We start from the raw sequence: 18,528 nt of genomic DNA, 5'->3' as shown, positions 1-18,528 counted from the left end.
TATAAAACTTGCTCAATTTATATATAATCACTAGGACATTGAGTGGCTCGAAGGTAAAGCAAGTATTTGATCAGTGGATTCACATTAATACATCCATCTGAAACAACATACAATGCTCATTCATTCATGTATAAAAACTGTATGTTGAAGCATCTGCTATGATATTCCTTAAACCTCCAATTGTTGATGCCATCATAATGAACACTCCTACAAATATGCACCCCTGAAATATATTTACATATAGAAGAAAACACCCATTATTATCAGCAAATTTATCTATATGTATTTATATATGTATATGAAAAATCCATTACCCAATTGATGAACCAATTGAGGCTGAACCTTTTTGGTTTCTTGATCACCAACCACATTATGCTGGGAAGATGTAAGCCAAAAATTTTGATGACAGATATAGATTTAAGTGAGTTGCAGATAGCAATACTGAATTGAAATCAGTCATATATGTTTATATATATATGTGTGTGTGTGTGTGTTGCTTACAAAATATGAAGTGGGAGCAAAGCCAAATCCACCAAAGAAACCCAGAAGATCTCCAAAGAAAGGGAAAGTGACTCCTATGAACAGGGTAAATGCTGCAAACATCCAATATCCATTGTTCTTATAATTAACTAACATATCTAACTCATTTTATAACTTACGGATGGTCGTGTAAGTAAAGTTGGTTCGTATAGAGGAAACCTCACCTACGTAAGTAGATCGACTTATGAGCCTGAGAGCAATCCCTGGTGGGAAGTTGAGCCTTTTGATCATCATGTTCTCCAGCAGGTCAAACACAGGCATAGCATAAACCTGGTAGCTTCCAATGACATGAACAACCACCATCAAGTTAGCAGAGGCTATGAGCCATGCAGGTTTCTTGAGTGCCATAAGTACATTATCATCGACATCTTGACCGAATGCCCAGTATCCTATCATGGCTACCGGGAAGTAGCATATAGCATTTATGAAATAGGCTCCAAGTGCACCTTTCCACATCGGTATTTTCGAAGGCCTTTCTGGGGTTGATGGAATTGTGGCCTGAATTTCAAGGGCAACTGCATGACCTGCAAATGCAAATGAAATTTGGCCTAGTGCATTGAACACTCGAAACATGAAGTCAGTCGGACTTGTGCTCTTATACTCATAGCTCCCACCATTGATCTGACCGTGACTCAAGGAACCTGCCCAGGCTATGGTTGAATAACTCAGAGACATAACTGTTGCAGCTAATGAAACAGCAGCAACTGAATTGAAATTGGGAAGCTGAGACAGGAAGAAATGGGTGCCACCAAAAATCAAGATCCAGTAGGACTGCCTGAGCTGTGTGCAGCTGGTGCAGGCAATCTCCATGAACTTTTTGAGGCACTTCCCTCCTGTAACCATGTACACAATGTCACATCCAACTTGAACAATCAGCTGCTGAGGCAACACTACCCATCCTCCGAGTTTCGGTCCAAAAGCATATCGCCCAAGGTCAATGTATCGATCGAATCGAGTTCCAGGGACACACTCATGCAGTTGTATCATCTGCCACATTGTATTCAAGGTCATGCACCATGATAATACCAGAACCATTGTTCCTGGACCCCTAAGATCAGAAAACAGAAGGTTAGTAAAAAATTTCCCAACTTGTCTCAACTAAGCCTTTTTGTTGAATTGAGTTTTAAGTTCCAGCATTGCATACCATCCTAGATAGGCCATGGCATAGGGCAAGCTGAGGACACCTGCACCTATCATGGCCGTGACAGTGTGAAAAGTGGAGTACCACCATTTGGCTCTGCGAGTAGGATCGCCTTCTGCCCATTTCCCGATGGATTGAACTTCCTGTTAGAATCAAAAAGGAAAAATAGTCAATTGGTGTTGGCCATTGGCCAGGAAATACAAGCTAACTCATCATGTTCTCACCTTTGGAGGGGATGTTGAAACCATTTTTTGCAAAAAGTATTGAATTGGAAGATTGAGGTATCTCCTGAATGTAAGGAGTTGGGTCATCGTCACCATCTGTTTAAGTAGAGGACTTGGGACTTGTTAGTGATACATGATTTACTTTGCTTCATGGAATAAAGTTAAGAAAATGACATCCCATTTACTTTGGTTAGCTCTTTTTCTCTTTTTGTGATATTTCTTCTACCATTTCCCTCAAAACCTTTTATCCCAACTTTTTAAAAACAGCATCTTAATCTTATAACAAAGTAACGCAATTGTTTACTTTATTTAACCCTTTTCCTTTTTTGAAACGAATATCTTTTTCCATCTCTCAAGACCCTCTCCTACATGCCCTTAAAAACCCCTAATAAAATTGAAGGAAAAACCGATGCATACAATTTATGTGTATTTAGCACTCTCCAAAAATAATTAATTAGTTGGGAAAATATGAATGGGAAACTAACAGGATCCTTGGTTTTACTGGAGTCACAATTTATCAAATGATTACAATAGAATGATATGATTCATATGCAAGTTCCACAGTCATATAATACCAAATAAATTCTATTTTGATAATAAGCAAGTGGTTCTAGCATTTTCATATTGGAAAGAAATTTTCAAACTCTGATTCTTAATTTCTTTTGTTTTCAGAAGTATGTATATGTTGATATAATATGTGATGTTGGAGGTTGGAAGCGGTTCATATAGTGTGTAGAGAGTTGCTAGCAATGGTTCCGGAGAGTTTGGAAGAAAATGGAAGGTTCTGATAAGAATTTGACACAACATTAGTATGTGAAGTAGAGTCTTAAAGACTTATGAGGATGAGGATCCTTGAACACACCTCCTACTACTTGGGGTTGGTGATAGTGTCATAGATATGATAAAATGTAATTTCACCACATCGTGGAGAGTTGATAATAAAATTATGACGGAGGTAATAAAAAGTTTGGTTTGCGTAGTAAGCATATAATAAATAACATCAGATGGGGAGTTTTCTTTTATCCGATCAAAGTGGTTAACTTAACAAGGTATCTCATAACAAAAACAAATAAGGTTAGAGATCCCAAGGAATGAGAAGTGACAGCTTTGGACTTATGGCGACAGATACTGAAATGTTCTACTCCACCATGATGCAAGTTAAGGAATAAAAGGACTTTTAATGGCTGGCAAGTAGCAACACGAAGCCCTACTAGAAACTTCCTATACTTTAGCAAAAGGACATTGTTGGCTTTTCTGCATTTTTTACGAGCTTTGGGACCCTAAGCCAATGACGGGAAGTTTTATTGGTTGGTGCTTTGGATCAATCCCAAAATCATTATACATTCTTTCTATGTAGCTTTATGGTAGAAATTAAGGCCATAGGTTCTGAAATAATGATTAAAGCAAGGAGGCTGCTTGTTTATGGGAAAGTTTGGTACGGGTCACTGTCTTTATTTTGAGGTGTCCCCACTCCCCCCCCCCTTCTTCCATTGGAGGCCAAAAGCTGAATGCAAACAAAATTACAATGATAACATAAATATTTTCACTAATCTTTCATTTAACATTGTCGTCATTTTGACATCATAGTGCTCCAAATTTATCTAGACTAGATCTTTTCTAATGGTTCAATCTACAGGGAAGTTGCTTTTTGCTCATATAGGCTGGTCTGATTCCTTGGTTTAAGCTTTCTGGCTTCTTATTCAGTGTCTACCTCAGTGGACATTGACCTCTTGTTTTTTTCCCCACCTTGTGTGGAGGGGGCTTTTAAACTTTAAACATTAATATAGAGAGACAAAAGATGATACGGGGGTTGCGCGTGGACCAAGATCGAGTTGCCAAGTCACGGAAAACTCCTACAAAAGCTCTAAACAATCAGATCTGAAACGAAACAGAAAATTAAAAGATTAGAACTTTAAATTTCCAGATCTGAAATAAAATTCCCAAATCAGCAAAGAATTAAATTGAGAATAGAAATAAGTGTTAGGGTTCTTGAAACCCTAAAGGAGATTGCGATTCTGCCCAATTGAACACCAAGATAGTTTTCCCCAAATTTCGGCAATCTAATTTCACCCAAAAAGAGTATGAATGAATCAGCAAGAACCCTAGAAATTGGGGCTTTTTGGCCGATTCTTTAAGATAGAAAAAGGCTGGAAACACAATAAGAACAGCAAATAAATTAGATAAAGATTCGGCACAAGCAGAAATAAAGAAAAGAAATTGACAGCAAGCAAATAAAAGAAAAGTCCTAAGAAGCCTTGAAATCCCGAAAGATCTCACAACTCCCTACAAACGACTCTAATCTCCCCTCCAAAGAATATCAATGGCAAGAAGAAGGCTGAAGATGGCTCCCACAATCAAAAGATTGTTAAAACAACTTCTAAAGAAAACCCAAGAGAGAATTCTTGGAGAAAAAACTCAAAGAGAATTCTGCACTTAAACAAATCTAAAATTTTTGATATAATTGAGAAGTATTTAACACGGTGGCTGGCCAAGCGTTTATATAGGCTTTTCAAATATTTTCCTAATCTAATTAGAAAACTAAAACTAAACAAACTCCTAATTATTTTAATTTTAAATCGAAATTCGACCAAGGGCTTTTAATTGGGCCTCTTGGACTGAATATTTACATAAAAATTTAAACTAAGTATTTAAAAAAAATAAAACTTTACAAATTGGGTCACTTTGACAATTTAGCCTAATTTTCAAGTAAGCATAGTTTGTCTTCTTGTTTAGGCTGGGGTTGGGCCTTTGAGACTCGTATCACAAAAGGTATGCTGTTTCAATTCTGTTCTCTTCTCAGAGGATGGGATAAAGCTTTCAGTGATGTGCTGTTGTGATTACAAATTCTTGAATGCTATGGTTTTTTTACCACTTTTATGTTCAAGGTGTGCCAAGAGTAAACATCAGTCTTAGAGACTTGAGCATGGATTGATACTAAGCATTTCTACTATAATCCATGAAAGTTGGTATTCCAAAATCCATCATCAAAACAACTGATGGCTTAGTTACTGCATGACATTCAAAATCGGATCCTATACGAAATGAATTAATGTAGCCTAGCCTTATATTATTAACTAGTTCACACAGGTTTGCATGATAAGATGAAGAGGAATTAACTTTTATATCGAAATTCCGTACCAGCAAATCTCTTTGAAATACAAGTAATGAAATTCATCAGCAAAACCCTTGCTTCCTCCCACCTCATTAGTTACTTTAGAAACACGAATGATGGCACATTATGAATGTACCATGTTAGACGTTATCATCAGTACATAAAAAAATTACTTCATCCCAGATGATACTACATGACTTTCTCCTCATGCTTAGCCACTAAAGTCACTGATAAAGACTAGTTATTTCTAATTAGGCCAGTAGATTCCAAGGTGTTGCTGATTTAACTCATAAATCCCCCTCCTGGCATATTAGGTGGGGCCTGTGATGGAACTTGCCCCTGAGAAACTAATTGTAATCGTCCTGGACCTTGAACGTAAGCAGGACCCATTCCTGAACCAACCATTTGTTGTTGCTGCATCTGAGGGTGTTGCGACTGTTGCTGCAGTTGCTGCTGCTGCTGCTGCTGCTGCTGCTGTTGTTGTTGTTGCTGCTGCAGCTGGGAAAGCTGCTGCTGTTGCAGCTGTGGTAGCTGCTGCTGCTGTTGTTGTAGCTGAGGGAGTTGCTGCTGCTGCAAGTGCGGAAGCTGCTGTTGTTGCAGCTGTGGATTCTGCTGCTGTTGCAGTTGTGAATTCTGCTGTTGCTGCTGCTGTAACTGGGGCTGCATCTGCTGCTGCTGCTGCTGCAATTGCAGCTGTTGTTGGCTGGACATTTGTGGTTTAAAGACAACCATATCCTGACTCCATAAAGAGCTTAGTTCAAATAAATCTAAAGCAATAAGGTAATGAAAGAACAAAATTAAGAGTCCATGTCATTGCTGATTTCACTATTTTCTTTTCAATCTTGGAGCAAAAAGCAAGTAATATTTTTGGATGAGTGGAATTGTTCCCTTTTTTTGGAAAACTAAAAAGTATTACTTTCATATAAAATAGATATGTTACGACCAGTATAGCATTTCAGTGATTACATGTTAATCAAATTTCATTTTGCATTGTAAGCAAAAGCAAGAAGTAAATGGAGGCTACAGAAAATTCATATAAAGCTACAGGCTACTCATCTAGTTTGCAGTTTTTACCATTTCGTTTAATTTTTTTGGTTTGTCTAGAGAGGGGTGGAGGCCTGGTGGCGTGTTGGAACTGTGTAGCTGGGAATAAGTACAGGTTATTGTTATTCAGATTAGAAAAGGCACCAGAATATAACAATAATAATCCACACATGACAAACTAAAGCTTGGACTCAAAGTTAAAACATTCTCACCCCAGGGAAAAGCATTCCTATCAAGCGGCAGGCTTTGTCAGAAACTGAAAGCAGCAATGTCTGTTGTGGCAACTGAATTACAGCACACTGCAGGAATGAGAAGTGGGAAATTAGGTCAGAATAATCCGCAATTTCAAATTAAAAATGATTGATAGGATAATTTAGAGAAATTCAAAGCTTGACATGGCTCCTAGAAACACTCCAGGAGATACAGATACAATTACAAAGTCTCAAGCTTCAGCTGTAAACATCAACAAGAATCTGAGCAGTAAGTTTGCTTATTTGGGGGTCTACATGAGTCCTGGAAGACATTCAAATTGAAATTCAGCATTGCTTCAAATGTAAAATTATCCTCAACCACTTACAAGCTTCTTCTCTTGTAGCTGTCCAAGAAATCCATGCTGATTCATTGCCCTGAAAACTAAAAAATCTGCCTTCCCAACATATTGCCTGATGTTGAATAAAACAAAATTATTGAGAAAATTGAAAGATAAAGGACAATGTTTTCACAAACTAGAACTTACTTGTTATTCATGTGATCCTGAGATATAAGACGAACTATTTGCATGGTTTGTGGCCAATGTGCTGCAAGTCTGAAGCAACAAAACCAGAATCCTTACGTTCTATTAACCTAGATTGGCTTTAAATATATATAAAAATAATAGAGTCATCAAAGAACCTAAAATCCTGTAAGAAAAATGAAAGCCACGTCTAAAAGAAATAGAATGAGTATTTTTATCATTATATTATCCCCACTAGGGACTGAAAAAGAGAAAAAGAAGTTACACATTAACCATTGACTTACGTCTCAGAAGCTGAGGCACTCCGATAACCCTGCAACAAATAGCTCCGAAGTCAAAAGCATGGTTGAAGCAGATTACGCAAGGCATTAAAAAGAATCAAAAAAAAAAAGAAAAAAGAAAAAAAGGAAGTGTGCTGTATTTGAAGTAACATCATCAACAGATGTTCGTAAACATACTTCCAATCTGGTGATAAAGACCGGCTGCCCTTGTCTCTGGCCAGATAAATTTCCCTGAATTTATTGATCATTCAAGAGAATTAGACATGCCACAAGAAAATATACAACAAATAAAGCGGCAAATAATACAAAAATATTTATTATGCACATACATATCACCAACAATATTTCAAGGAATTAACGAGAAAAGAAAGATATACAAGGAGAAAACTGAAGCCAGAAGCATTACAGGTTTTATTATCTTGCTCACCTTCTCAGGCACTACTTTTTCGGAACCAACAAAACCTCTATTTTTATTACTAATTTAGGTGAAGGCAGTGTTTTATGGGGAGACAATAAAGGTGCACAGGGCCCCTCAAGTAAATTGCAAAGCATGGAATGATTTCACAGAAGCATCAACATTCCAATTCCTCTTCCTTCAACAAGAAATTCTACTCGTCATGAATGAGAGTACCCCCAGTTGATCCAAGAAGGGACCAGAAGATTATAGGGAAAATAAGTGATATAACGGCAAATTTCAAGCAAGATTGTTCCTAAGAGATTGTACACAGCATGTCTCCCCCAAGCAAAAGAATAGCTCTCAGGAAATATGGTTTATTGGGAGATCTATAATCACACAAGAATGAAAGAGCCGAAAGTATTAAAGTACCTTCTACCATGATATACGTATAAAAATAATTAAAAAAATGAACTGCCACTAAAGTTTAGAAGGAATTCACCCAGAAGTTTCTACATTTACTCAATGCAAGGAGGTCCATATATTTATCATCACTATCGTCTAAAATCATGCACTAGATTACCTCCCAGACTTTAACATATTTGGATTGTGCTGATTGCAAAGCACTTGACGTCTGTTGTGATAGTGGCATACTAGCAGCTGAACTGTTGCTCACTCCAAGTGTCTGCATTCCAGACTGTACTTGTTGAGACATGCCTGGAGTAGGAATCATTGTGCCATTTCCAGAAGAGACAGTTGATTGACCAAGGGCACTCATGTTCTGGCTCATGCCAACTCCACTTTGCATCATTTGGGTACCTGAATGGTTTCCTTGGCTCATGCCAGGTACTGATTGGCCTATATTCACTGCTCCTTGAACATTGCCCGTTGGTTGTGAAATTCCAATGTTTGAATTCCCAGCCACATTTGAACTTGCAGAAGAAAATGTACTAAGACCTGAGTTTGGTGGGACCTGTGCAGTCCCTGTAAGAGCTCCTGAGCCAGTTAATGAAGTCATAGTCGGTTGCCCAGATGATAATACAGCATGAGCTGGAGGCACAGAGGATGCCATTCCACTAGATATCATATTGGACATATGCATGGCCACTGGTGTTTGACCCATTGATTGAAGTCCTATAGAAGTTCCTCCAGTGAGAGCAGCAGAGCTCATAACCCGTGCTTGAGAAAGATTGTTTAGTATGTTCACATTTGCAGCAGCTGGAGGCACAGGACGTGAAGGTTGTGTCATGCCACTTACAGAAGGTTTTAGTTCTTGCATGTTGTCACCACTTGTCATGCCCTCCTGTGTATTTGTCAATGGCGAAGAGGTTTGCAAGGTCGGGATTGCTTGAGAAGGCACTCGTGGAACAGAGGGAACATGTGAAAAAGCAGGTCCAGTTGCCATGGATGTTATCGTTGTGGGCTCCTGAATAATAAAATATGCTTAAATATCCAAATAACACAGAAACAACTTTTCATTAACTAAAGTAAATGGGACTTACAACTTTTACAGTAGCAGTGGCAACATTTCCAACAGAAACAGGTAGCTTGCCCACCATAGATCCATTCACTAAAAAAGAGATAAAAAGAAAGTCTTACGCAAGAATTGGTCACAGCATAAATAACAACTTCACAGCAAGTCAAATCTGTTTATTTCTCCAATGCTCAATTTTTATTTTCCTAAGTGGTGTGTGAATCTGTATCTACTGTACTATCTACAGACTAAAATTAATAAATGAATGAGGCGCACAGCAAGTTAACAGATGCAGAACAGGTCTTTTGTTTCCATTATTAAATTCTGCAATGGAAAGGGATATGTCTAGGCTTTTTAGATAATTGTTCTTTTACTTCTTTGATGCTGAAGAAGAAACATATCAATCAATAAGAGGCAAAGAGCTTATGTTACAAGGTAATCACTAAGAAGCCTTCTTTAGTGATGAAAACTGAAAAGAAGATCTCAAGAATCTAGCATAATGAAGTCAGACCTGACAGAACTAAGATATGAAAATCAAGGTTACAAGTGGAAAGGCTTAGCATCTAGCATAATGCACATTAGTTCCCAGCTTTTCTATTTGCTAATGTGCTTAATAGAGCAGAGCCATGAATATGAATAAGCACACAAATTAGTCAGTCACATGCAACGATCAGTATCCAGTTAAAAGCAGCATTCTACAGAAGGGATCAACAGATTCTGCATAAACCACCTGATGATGGAGATGGTCCCGTAACTGAAGTGACAGAAGCCATGTCCATTTTCACAGGACTCTGATTGGTTGCCAAACTTGGAACTCCAGAGCGACTTAAAGCAGCACGGCCCTCCATAAAGTTCTCTGAAATCAGAACAAGAAACTGAGAGTTTTTAACATTATCAACAGGTGGATCTGCTGCTCGGGGGTTCCGCTTTCCCTGTATTTGTGAAAATGCAGTCAGAATACTTAGCTTTTAGCAAGCAGAGAATATTAGTGGCTAAGCAAAGAAAACAGAATCTAGGATAAACTGTAGCAAAAATCTACTAATTAAATAGCTTTCCAGATGTTTATTCTTCCAAAGCTCATCCTTTCTTTAGATAGTGCATCATATTTATAAGGAACAAATTCCATAAAGTGCGATGGAACCATCACCATCAGCAAGCAGGTTACATAGCAGACATCCCTTAAAAATACTTTTACCAAATGTTCAAGAGAGGAGACTAGTAGGTGTTGCAAGACATAGCCAGTACATCTAATGCTAGAGAGAAAACACCCAAACAAGTCGCAAGAGAAACGGAATTAGAAATGTTATAGTTATAATCCTTACAGCACTGTAGATTGCTTTTAGCTTTGCAAGCTGCTTCGGACATATCACAGATAAAGAAACAGAACACTGCAATGAAAACTAAAGGTCAGTTAACCTCGTCCTAGAAAGGCAAACTGGAAGTAGTGGACAAGAGAAGCAAAATGGTGTTGACCTACCTGAGCAAATGATCTAGCTACTGTTTCAGCATCAGACAGACAACTCTCTGTCTGGGCTTCAGAATTTTCGACTTGCTCCAAATTTTGAATTTGTGGTCTATAGACTGGTGTAGGCAAGGGATAGGGATTACTGGCAGCAACAAGAATGCAATGTCTCTGCCCATCCACATTTTGTGGTGTTTGGTTTCCATTTGAAGCAATAGGAAACATCTGAGCAGCACATCAGATGAAAAAGAATAAATGTCATGTGAAATGTACTAAGATATCAGCCATACATAGACAAAATTTGCCGATTTTAATTGATTTAACAGATAGAAGGACCATATTGATAGCATTTTTAATAAAATTGAGGATTCAATTGAAACAATATAAAAGTCAGATAATTTAACCCACTTAATAGGTTAAGGATGCTTGATGCAATTTACCCAAATAGTTTCTACTTCTAGTTGCCATCTCTTCTAGTCTATGTTTTGAGAAGCAAATGCATTTCACTTATCATAAAGCAATGCATAAAAACCTAAAATTTTAAATCACGGACTTCTGAAATACATTAAACTGGCGTATCATGGTTCCGTGACAGGATAATATTATGCAACATCCACCATGCATTTTCTTCCCTCTTTGCTGTTGAAATGGAGACAGTAATGAGGGGTTTATGGCCTATATCTCCTAAAAATTTGAAGGTATTTGTAACAATATGCGAGTTATAGAGAATCCTCACAGTAAAATAATATCTTCAAGCAAAACGACTTTTGGGTCAAATTTAAATCTTGAGAAAATCAATGAGGTATAACGTGCCTAACTTGTTAGAAGAAGCATCTAATTTAAGGAGACAAATATAAATGAACCAAAAAAGAAGACTTGTAAAGTAGTTATCATTCGGAAAGCATAAAACAAATGAAGTTAAATATTTAAAATCGCATGACTCTCCATACCATCAGTGCTTCAGACAGCCCTTCGGCAATTGCAGCATCATTGAAACCACCACCAGAAAAAGGTATAGCCGACAGCCATTGTAAGAAAATATCAACATCTTTTGTCCACCCACTACGCTGTACTAGGCAAGCTGCATATAGCTCACAGTTTCCAAATAATTTAGTTTCGCTACTAATAACCCACTTGAGGTTGAAACAAATAGAGCAAACAGCATACCACAATATGATCCATGAGTGTAGAATGTGACCAATGAAAACTCAACATTAGATGTAGAGTTCTTCTGTATTTAAACAAGTCAACAGAATTAATGTATTTACATATAGAATCACCACTAAGCAAACCAGATATCTTAAACTGACTGGAGAAAAAAATTGAAATTTAAATGGCTCCTTAAATTCACACAAATGAAAACTAATTCCCTCAGGTGAATTCAGAGGCCTTCACTGGATTGCCCATAATCATTGTCTAACAATCCTTTAGTTGTTAATGCAATGGTCAAAATTGATAGTCTTTTGCTAGATTATATACAATAAATATTCAACTTGTCATCTTATATCATGTACCCAGTAGTAACAGACTGAAACCTCAACAGCATAGTAACAGTTAATGCTGTAAAACCCAATGGTGACCATAGATTTAGAGAAGTAGCTCATCAGAATGGAAGAAAGATTGAGGAGAAAAGCCCTTTTACCTGCCCCGTCAACTCACTACTACAGAAACACCTGCAGGATTACCACAATCTATAAGAGATGGCAAACATACATAAAATATATATTCACACAAATAGTTAACAAAGGTTAACAGCCATAAACACAATGCAGGGTAAAGAGAAACAGAGCCTGGTTCACCCCTATGAACCAAACCACTTAATTGAAACTGAAGCTGAAGCAAACATTCTCATTCAAGCACACAAGCAAAACACAACAATTAAATTTTATGATGTACATTTATAAAACGAGGAAATTCCATTAAATTCACAGCAGATTAAAAGAAGAGTGTAACTCAAAGCAGAAAGAAACATTATACAACAAACACTATTACCCAACGGGAAAAACAGCTCAATGATCATATAAAAAATAAAAAAAATAAAAACTACTCTCTAGATTGTAAGCGAGGTTTCCGCAAATGTGGCCATAAAAAGAAAACGAAAATGCGAAGCGCATAACATAAATAAGAAAAAGGGTCATCTTTAAATTTAGACAAGAGTTTTCCGCAAAGACTAACAAATATATTGACAACAATAACGGAAGTTCAAAAACTATTTCTTTTTCTATCAACATTTGCAACATTCCCATCGATTGTAACAATAGAATTAAACTAAAAAACCAAATCGAGTAATGGAAATGGTAAATTTAAGGAAAGAGGTCGAGACCTGATGATCTTGTCGAGGTAATCAGAGACGACGATATGCCAGTAGGGACCCATGGCCGCAGTGCCTTCAACGGCCACGATTAGCTGCTTCTCCGCCATATTCTCCTTTGGGTATCAGGTTTTTACAATCTTCATGGCGATGGAAAAAATACCAAATGAGTAAAGAGAGAAGAAAAATAACTGGGAGCAAAAGGAAACAATAACTTGAAACTTTGATTTTTTTCTGTTATGTACAAAAATGAAAAATAAATTAAATGAATTTTTTTTGTTTAATGTTTAGGGTCAAATTTTTCTCTTAGTCCCTCTACTATGTATATGCTAAGGATTTAAGTCCTACAGTTTAATTTGATATTTTTTTAACAATAAGTTGATACTTTTAGTTTTATACTTTTCAAAGTTCAAAATTTCAATATTGATCAAACATTAGTAATTAATTTCATTAAATTAAGTTTTTCTATTTTCAAAATTTTAGATAAAGAATATATTATAACATGTTATTTCCAAATTACTAACAAAACCTAATTAATGGATTAATGATTATTGTTTTGTGTTATTAAAATTTCAAAATTTGTAAAGCATAGAGATTAAAATTGATTAAATTGAAGAATATAAATTAATTTACAACTTTATACATAGTATAGAACTAATAGCAGAACTTAACCAAATGGAATTAATTGCTATTCTAAATTCAAAAAGTACAAGAAGTAAATTTGAACTAATTAAAAAATATAAAGATTAAATTTAGAATTTATACATATTACAAGGCCTAGGAACAAAATTTTAAAATAAACTAACTTGACACGACACTTTAACATGTCATAGCGGTCTATGTAGAATTATAATAGGAAAAGCGATTTTCTCTTTGATAGAATAGGAAAAGCGACCTTTATTAATTAGAAAATTGAGTAAAATGATTGAGCTTCGACAATCAGACATATATTTGTTTGTTTATTTTTATTTTTATTTTTTTGAAAAAGAAGAAAAGACGCAACAAATTAATCTAAAATAAATAGATTATTTGTAAACAATTGCAATTCTTCACTCTATTAAAATCTATTTTAGTCATTCGAATTGGTTCTATGTTTTCTTCACTAGGGAAGTATTCCAATGCCCAGCTTTCGACATTCTTCAAGAGGTGGTAAATGTGCTTGATTATCGTCGGTATAGAAGTCGTTGATTCCGAAACTTGGATAACTTCAATAGCTTTCAAACTGTTTGTTTGTATCAACACTTCCTTACCTAACTTTCCTGCACCAGCGACAGATCATCCAAAATACCCCATAACTCAGCATCAAGTATTAAGCATTTTCCCAACTGTCGACAAAAGCCAATGATCCACTCCCCATGATTGTCTCTCAATATCCCCCTGCAGTAGCATAACCTTATTTTAATTTAACTGAACCATCAGTTCTGAGTCTCATCCATTTATCTGTCCCGTTAAGCTCTACCCTCATCTTTTGTCTCATATTAGAGTTAACCTTGGGAAGAGACGCATACAGTTTTGCCCAACTGTATGAATCTTTGATGATTTCTTCTACACTTCATGGCACTTCCTGAAAAATAAGAAAATTCTTGTTCTTCCAAATACTTATGACAAGCCCAAAGAGAGTTGTCCAATCAATCTCTCCGAAGGTGAATTTTTTACTATTTAAGAAATTAAACATAAGCCACTCATGCAGATTCCTGGAAAAAAAACCAAGCTTGCTTTTCTACTGGAATAAGCTGCTACCAAACCTTTTTTGCTACACTACAATCTCTAATAGTATGATTGACATCTTTTGGAACTGCTCCATAGATCACACAATGATCATTATTCATAATACCACACTTTAGTCTCTCCAATTGCATAAGTAATCGTTGTTTTAAGATTAACCAAATGAACATCCAAACCCTCTAAGGCCCTCAATACTTCCATGATATTTTCCAAGTTTCATCTTTCAAGTTCCACAAGTTTTCCTTGATCGTCTTGTAAGCACTCTTGATAGAGAAAGAACCTGTTAAGGTACCTATCTAAGAAACTCTATCCACTCCAACAGAAGGGTGTGGGGGAGGAATACTAACAATACGATTGAAGACCTCATCCGGAAGCCAAACACGAAATAAATCTCAAAGGAGACAGTCTTCATCAAGGTTGTTTTGTGCTGGAATATGATTCAATAAAGGGTCAACTACAGGAATCCAACTGTCCTTCCAACATCTTATGATGTCATTACCTTTGTCCAAATAATATTTTCTCAAATGAGGGGCTAGATCTTTGAAAGAGCTCTCAAAAAAAAAGAACATTTCCCTTGCTTAATAATAACAGGTAAGCTTTCCTCTACCTTATACATCGACTTGATAACACGAACCCATAAGGAGTCAGTATTGGTCAAAATGTTAAACCCTAATTTTAACATGAAAGAAATGTTTTGTTCTTTCAACTGCTGAATCCCCAATCCTCCAGATGCATTGGGTGTTGACAAACAGACTGCTAATTAACAAAATTCATCTTTCTTCTACCCCCAGAATACCCCCAAATGAATTGTCTGACAATACGTTCAATCTCCTCATAAATACCTTGTGGAATCATCATGGTCTGTATAAAATAGTTGGGAATTGTGAGGAGAACCGACTAAGCTAAAGTAACTCTACCAGCAAGAGACAACTTCTTTGCATCTCATTGTTGTAGTCTAGCCTTAACCTTTTCAACCAAAAACTTCAAAGAACTATTCGTGATCCTTTCATGAAAAAGTGGGACACCGAGATAGGATCCAAGATTTTAGACCTTTCAGAATTCGAGAGTCTCACATAAACGCCTCCCATAATCTTTATCAACTCCTTTAGAAAAATAGATTGTTGTCTTGTTCGCATTAATCCAGTGCCCAAAGAAACCACATAAATTTTCTAAAATCTTCTTAATCAATATTGTCTGTTTTATGTCAACTTTGCCAAAAATAACCAGGTCATTTGCAAAAAAAAAAAACAAATGTGAAATTGCAGGTCTTGTCCTAAGCAAATGAATGAGACTCCACTTACTTGTATTTGATGGAAGAATGAATGCACTGACCAACCCATTCCATGCAAAGGATAAATAGATATGGTGATAAAGGACAACCTTGTCTAATACCCCTTACTGGGTTGAACTTCTGAGTCAGGACTCTATTCCACAAGATCTGCATAGATGTATTCGTGATAGCCGACATAATAACCTTCATAAAAAATTCAAGAATACCAATCATCTGAATTAAGGATTTAATAAAATCCCAACGCACTCTATCATATGGCTTATCCAAATCTATCTTGATTGCCATCAACCTCTTACTATTGTGTTTGCTCCTCATAGAATGTATCACTTCTTGAGCTAGAATGATGTCATTCATGATATTCCTCCTAGCGATGAATCCAGCTTGCTCATGTCCAATAATTCTAGGAAAAACCAGTTTAAAATGGTTAGTAGTAACTTTCATGAATAGCTTATAAAAGATCGGACATAAGCTAATAGGACGAAATTGCGCAAAATTTTTTGGATTTAGGACCTTAGGGACAAAAATGATCAAGGTATTATTGAGTTCTTGGTCAATAGGTTGAACATCAAAGACTTTTCAAACCCAATAGCAAACGTATTCCCTAATCTAATCCCATTGACTTTGAAAAAAGATGGTGTGAAAACCGTCACTCCTTGGTGCTTTCAAAGGAGGCATGTCGAAAAGGGCAACCTTAATCTTTTTCATTGAAACCTCTCTTCTCAATAATAGGTTATCATTCTGATCAAGAATCGAAAAGGAACTAGGAGGTAACTTCATCAAATTAACTTGTTGATCACCATACAAATTCTGGAACAAATTGAACGCCTCATATTGAAGTTCCTCCCCATCATAAATCCATTCACCTCTCTCATTCTTCAAAGTAGAAATTTGGTTATGTTTCATCCTCTAAATCGTGCGAGAATGAAAAATTTTAGTATTACGGCCCCCAAGTTACAACTAATCACAACAAGCTTTTTGTTTCCAAAGTAGCTCATCATGATATAGTATATTTTCCACCTCTTCCCTAACCTTCAATTCTTACTAGCTTAAGGCATTAGATCCCGACCTGTCTATTTCCTTTTGAATCCTAACTAGTTTCTGCGTCAAAAAACCTTTAATGGGTGCCAATAAGACCATGAACAACCTTATTCCAATCTTTAATACTCAAAGTAAACTGATGAAAAGACTCTGCCATCTTTGACAAAATTTGAAAAGTTTGGATGTTCCATCCTACCTACCAGAAATCTAAAGGGGCACCCACTAAGTAAATTAACCACAGACTTGAGAGAAATGAGCAACGGTCTATGGTCAGATTTAAGCCTAGGGAGATGCGTGACGGAGTAATTGGGAAAAGATCTAACCAAATTTTCATTGCCAAACTCCCTATCAAGCCTCTCAAAAATTCCCCTTCGATGCCATGTGAATGCTGGTCCCCTAAAGCCTAAATCTTGCAAATTATTCAATTTAAGAAATTCTTGAAATAAAGGATACCATATTCCAACTCTTCTACCTTCTTTTTTATCATTGGATGAAAATAAGGCATTAAAATCACTGATAGCGACCCAAGGAACACCTCTAGATGGAATAATCGTACTAAGTCCCTCCCAGAGATTCCTCATTTTCTGTCTGTCTGAACTCCAATAAACAAAAAAATAATGATAGCCTGGGATTGAACCCTCTTAAAGACCTGGACAATAATAAATTAGGGGTGATTACGAATAACCTCAACTGAAACAGTCTCTTTCAAGCCAAGCCAAATACCCCTAAATAACCAACAACCTTTACTTTATGCGAATGCTGAAAACCCAAACTGGCAATGATTTTATTTGCTTTGCATCCAGTTACTTTCATCTTTAGAAGACTAACAATATCGAGTTTATAATCCCTATTATATTCACAAAAAATACGAGTAAATTTGTTGCTAGCAAAACTTTGATGATCTGTCGTGATTCGGTGCAGTAAATTAAACTAGTTTTCATACTTGAGGAGCTTGAATACAAGCATTTTTATCATGTTTTAATAAGTTTTTATTGTAACACCCCTAACCCCTCTCCATCGTCGGATTAGGGTCACGGGAATTAGTAGCAAATCAAAACAATTAATCAATCATAATTAAAAATGCAAGCTAACTATTAACATTATAGTATACAGGGTCAAGTCACGACAATCTAATACTTTCATAGTAGAATCTTATACAATCGAATAACGAATCATGCTATATAATCCTAAACTTGGTCTTCCACTGTCTACACTCTTATCACTATTTATCCCCTCTTGAATGCTAGAAGTTGGATGCATAACAAGGTTATTCCAATTATAAGCATCAGAGTATTAAACTATACTACGACTACTACTACCTTCGATGATATTAGTAGAATGACATACTTTACCTAATTCATGTTTGCTAATTTATTCAAAATCAGAGTAAAAATACTCTTATAGTCCTTAATACAAGTCTGCAGATCCCTAAAAATAGCCTATGAACAAATAGGGACTAATTTGGAACAATTTTGAAAGTTTTAGTGAAATCTCAAAAATACCTAGAAACAGGGGACACGTGGCCGTATGGCCAGGCCATGTGAAATGCCCCCAAACTATGTAACTTTCAGAGTTGGGACATACAGCCATGTTCTAGCTCGTGTCTCTACCCGTGTAACTCAATGACTTGAGACACACGACTGTTTCGCAGACCTTGTGGCTACCCATGTGGGCAGCTGCACTTATACTATTTTACAACACGTCTAGGGCACATGCCCGTATGAGTGCCCGTGTGTGACACACGGCCGTGTGACACAC

At 36.5% G+C, this 18,528-nt stretch overlaps 2 protein-coding genes across 5 annotated transcripts; both read right to left on the bottom strand.

Annotated features, from left to right (window-relative positions):
• LOC107918424 (lysine histidine transporter-like 6) lies at window positions 1-2,146 on the bottom strand. Of its 2 annotated transcripts, none has more exons than XM_016847986.2 (6): window positions 1,906-2,146; window positions 1,685-1,824; window positions 705-1,588; window positions 502-593; window positions 315-383; window positions 1-223 (listed from the first exon to the last, which is right to left on the bottom strand). In XM_016847986.2, exons 1-6 carry the CDS (start codon window positions 1,999-2,001, stop codon window positions 125-127), a joined length of 1,380 nt encoding a protein of 459 aa, XP_016703475.2. In that variant the 5' UTR covers window positions 2,002-2,146; the 3' UTR covers window positions 1-124. The 2 variants fall into 2 exon arrangements, with proteins under 2 accessions (XP_016703475.2, XP_016703474.2); XM_016847985.2 differs by having other exon boundaries at window positions 315-375.
• A 2,856-nt stretch (window positions 2,147-5,002) lies between these two features.
• LOC107919383 (mediator of RNA polymerase II transcription subunit 25) lies at window positions 5,003-12,943 on the bottom strand. 3 transcript variants are annotated; one of them, XM_016848855.2, is made up of 16 exons: window positions 12,729-12,943; window positions 12,048-12,078; window positions 11,573-11,636; window positions 11,356-11,486; window positions 10,421-10,630; window positions 10,266-10,331; window positions 9,674-9,875; window positions 8,972-9,039; window positions 8,053-8,895; window positions 7,253-7,306; window positions 7,079-7,107; window positions 6,798-6,866; window positions 6,639-6,723; window positions 6,274-6,360; window positions 6,092-6,160; window positions 5,003-5,752 (listed from the first exon to the last, which is right to left on the bottom strand). In XM_016848855.2, exons 1-16 carry the CDS (start codon window positions 12,824-12,826, stop codon window positions 5,300-5,302), a joined length of 2,559 nt encoding a protein of 852 aa, XP_016704344.2. In that variant the 5' UTR covers window positions 12,827-12,943; the 3' UTR covers window positions 5,003-5,299. The 3 variants fall into 3 exon arrangements, with proteins under 3 accessions (XP_016704344.2, XP_040966186.1, XP_040966187.1); XM_041110252.1 differs by lacking the exon at window positions 6,092-6,160; XM_041110253.1 differs by lacking the exon at window positions 11,573-11,636 and having other exon boundaries at window positions 12,729-12,844.
• Between the last annotated feature and the right edge of the window lie 5,585 nt (window positions 12,944-18,528).

Source organism: Gossypium hirsutum, chromosome D13, assembly GCF_007990345.1.
Source record: "Gossypium hirsutum isolate 1008001.06 chromosome D13, Gossypium_hirsutum_v2.1, whole genome shotgun sequence".
Lineage (NCBI taxonomy): Eukaryota > Viridiplantae > Streptophyta > Magnoliopsida > Malvales > Malvaceae > Gossypium > Gossypium hirsutum.
Note: the sequence above shows the minus strand (reverse complement) of the source record. Positions and strands in the feature narration are given on the sequence as shown.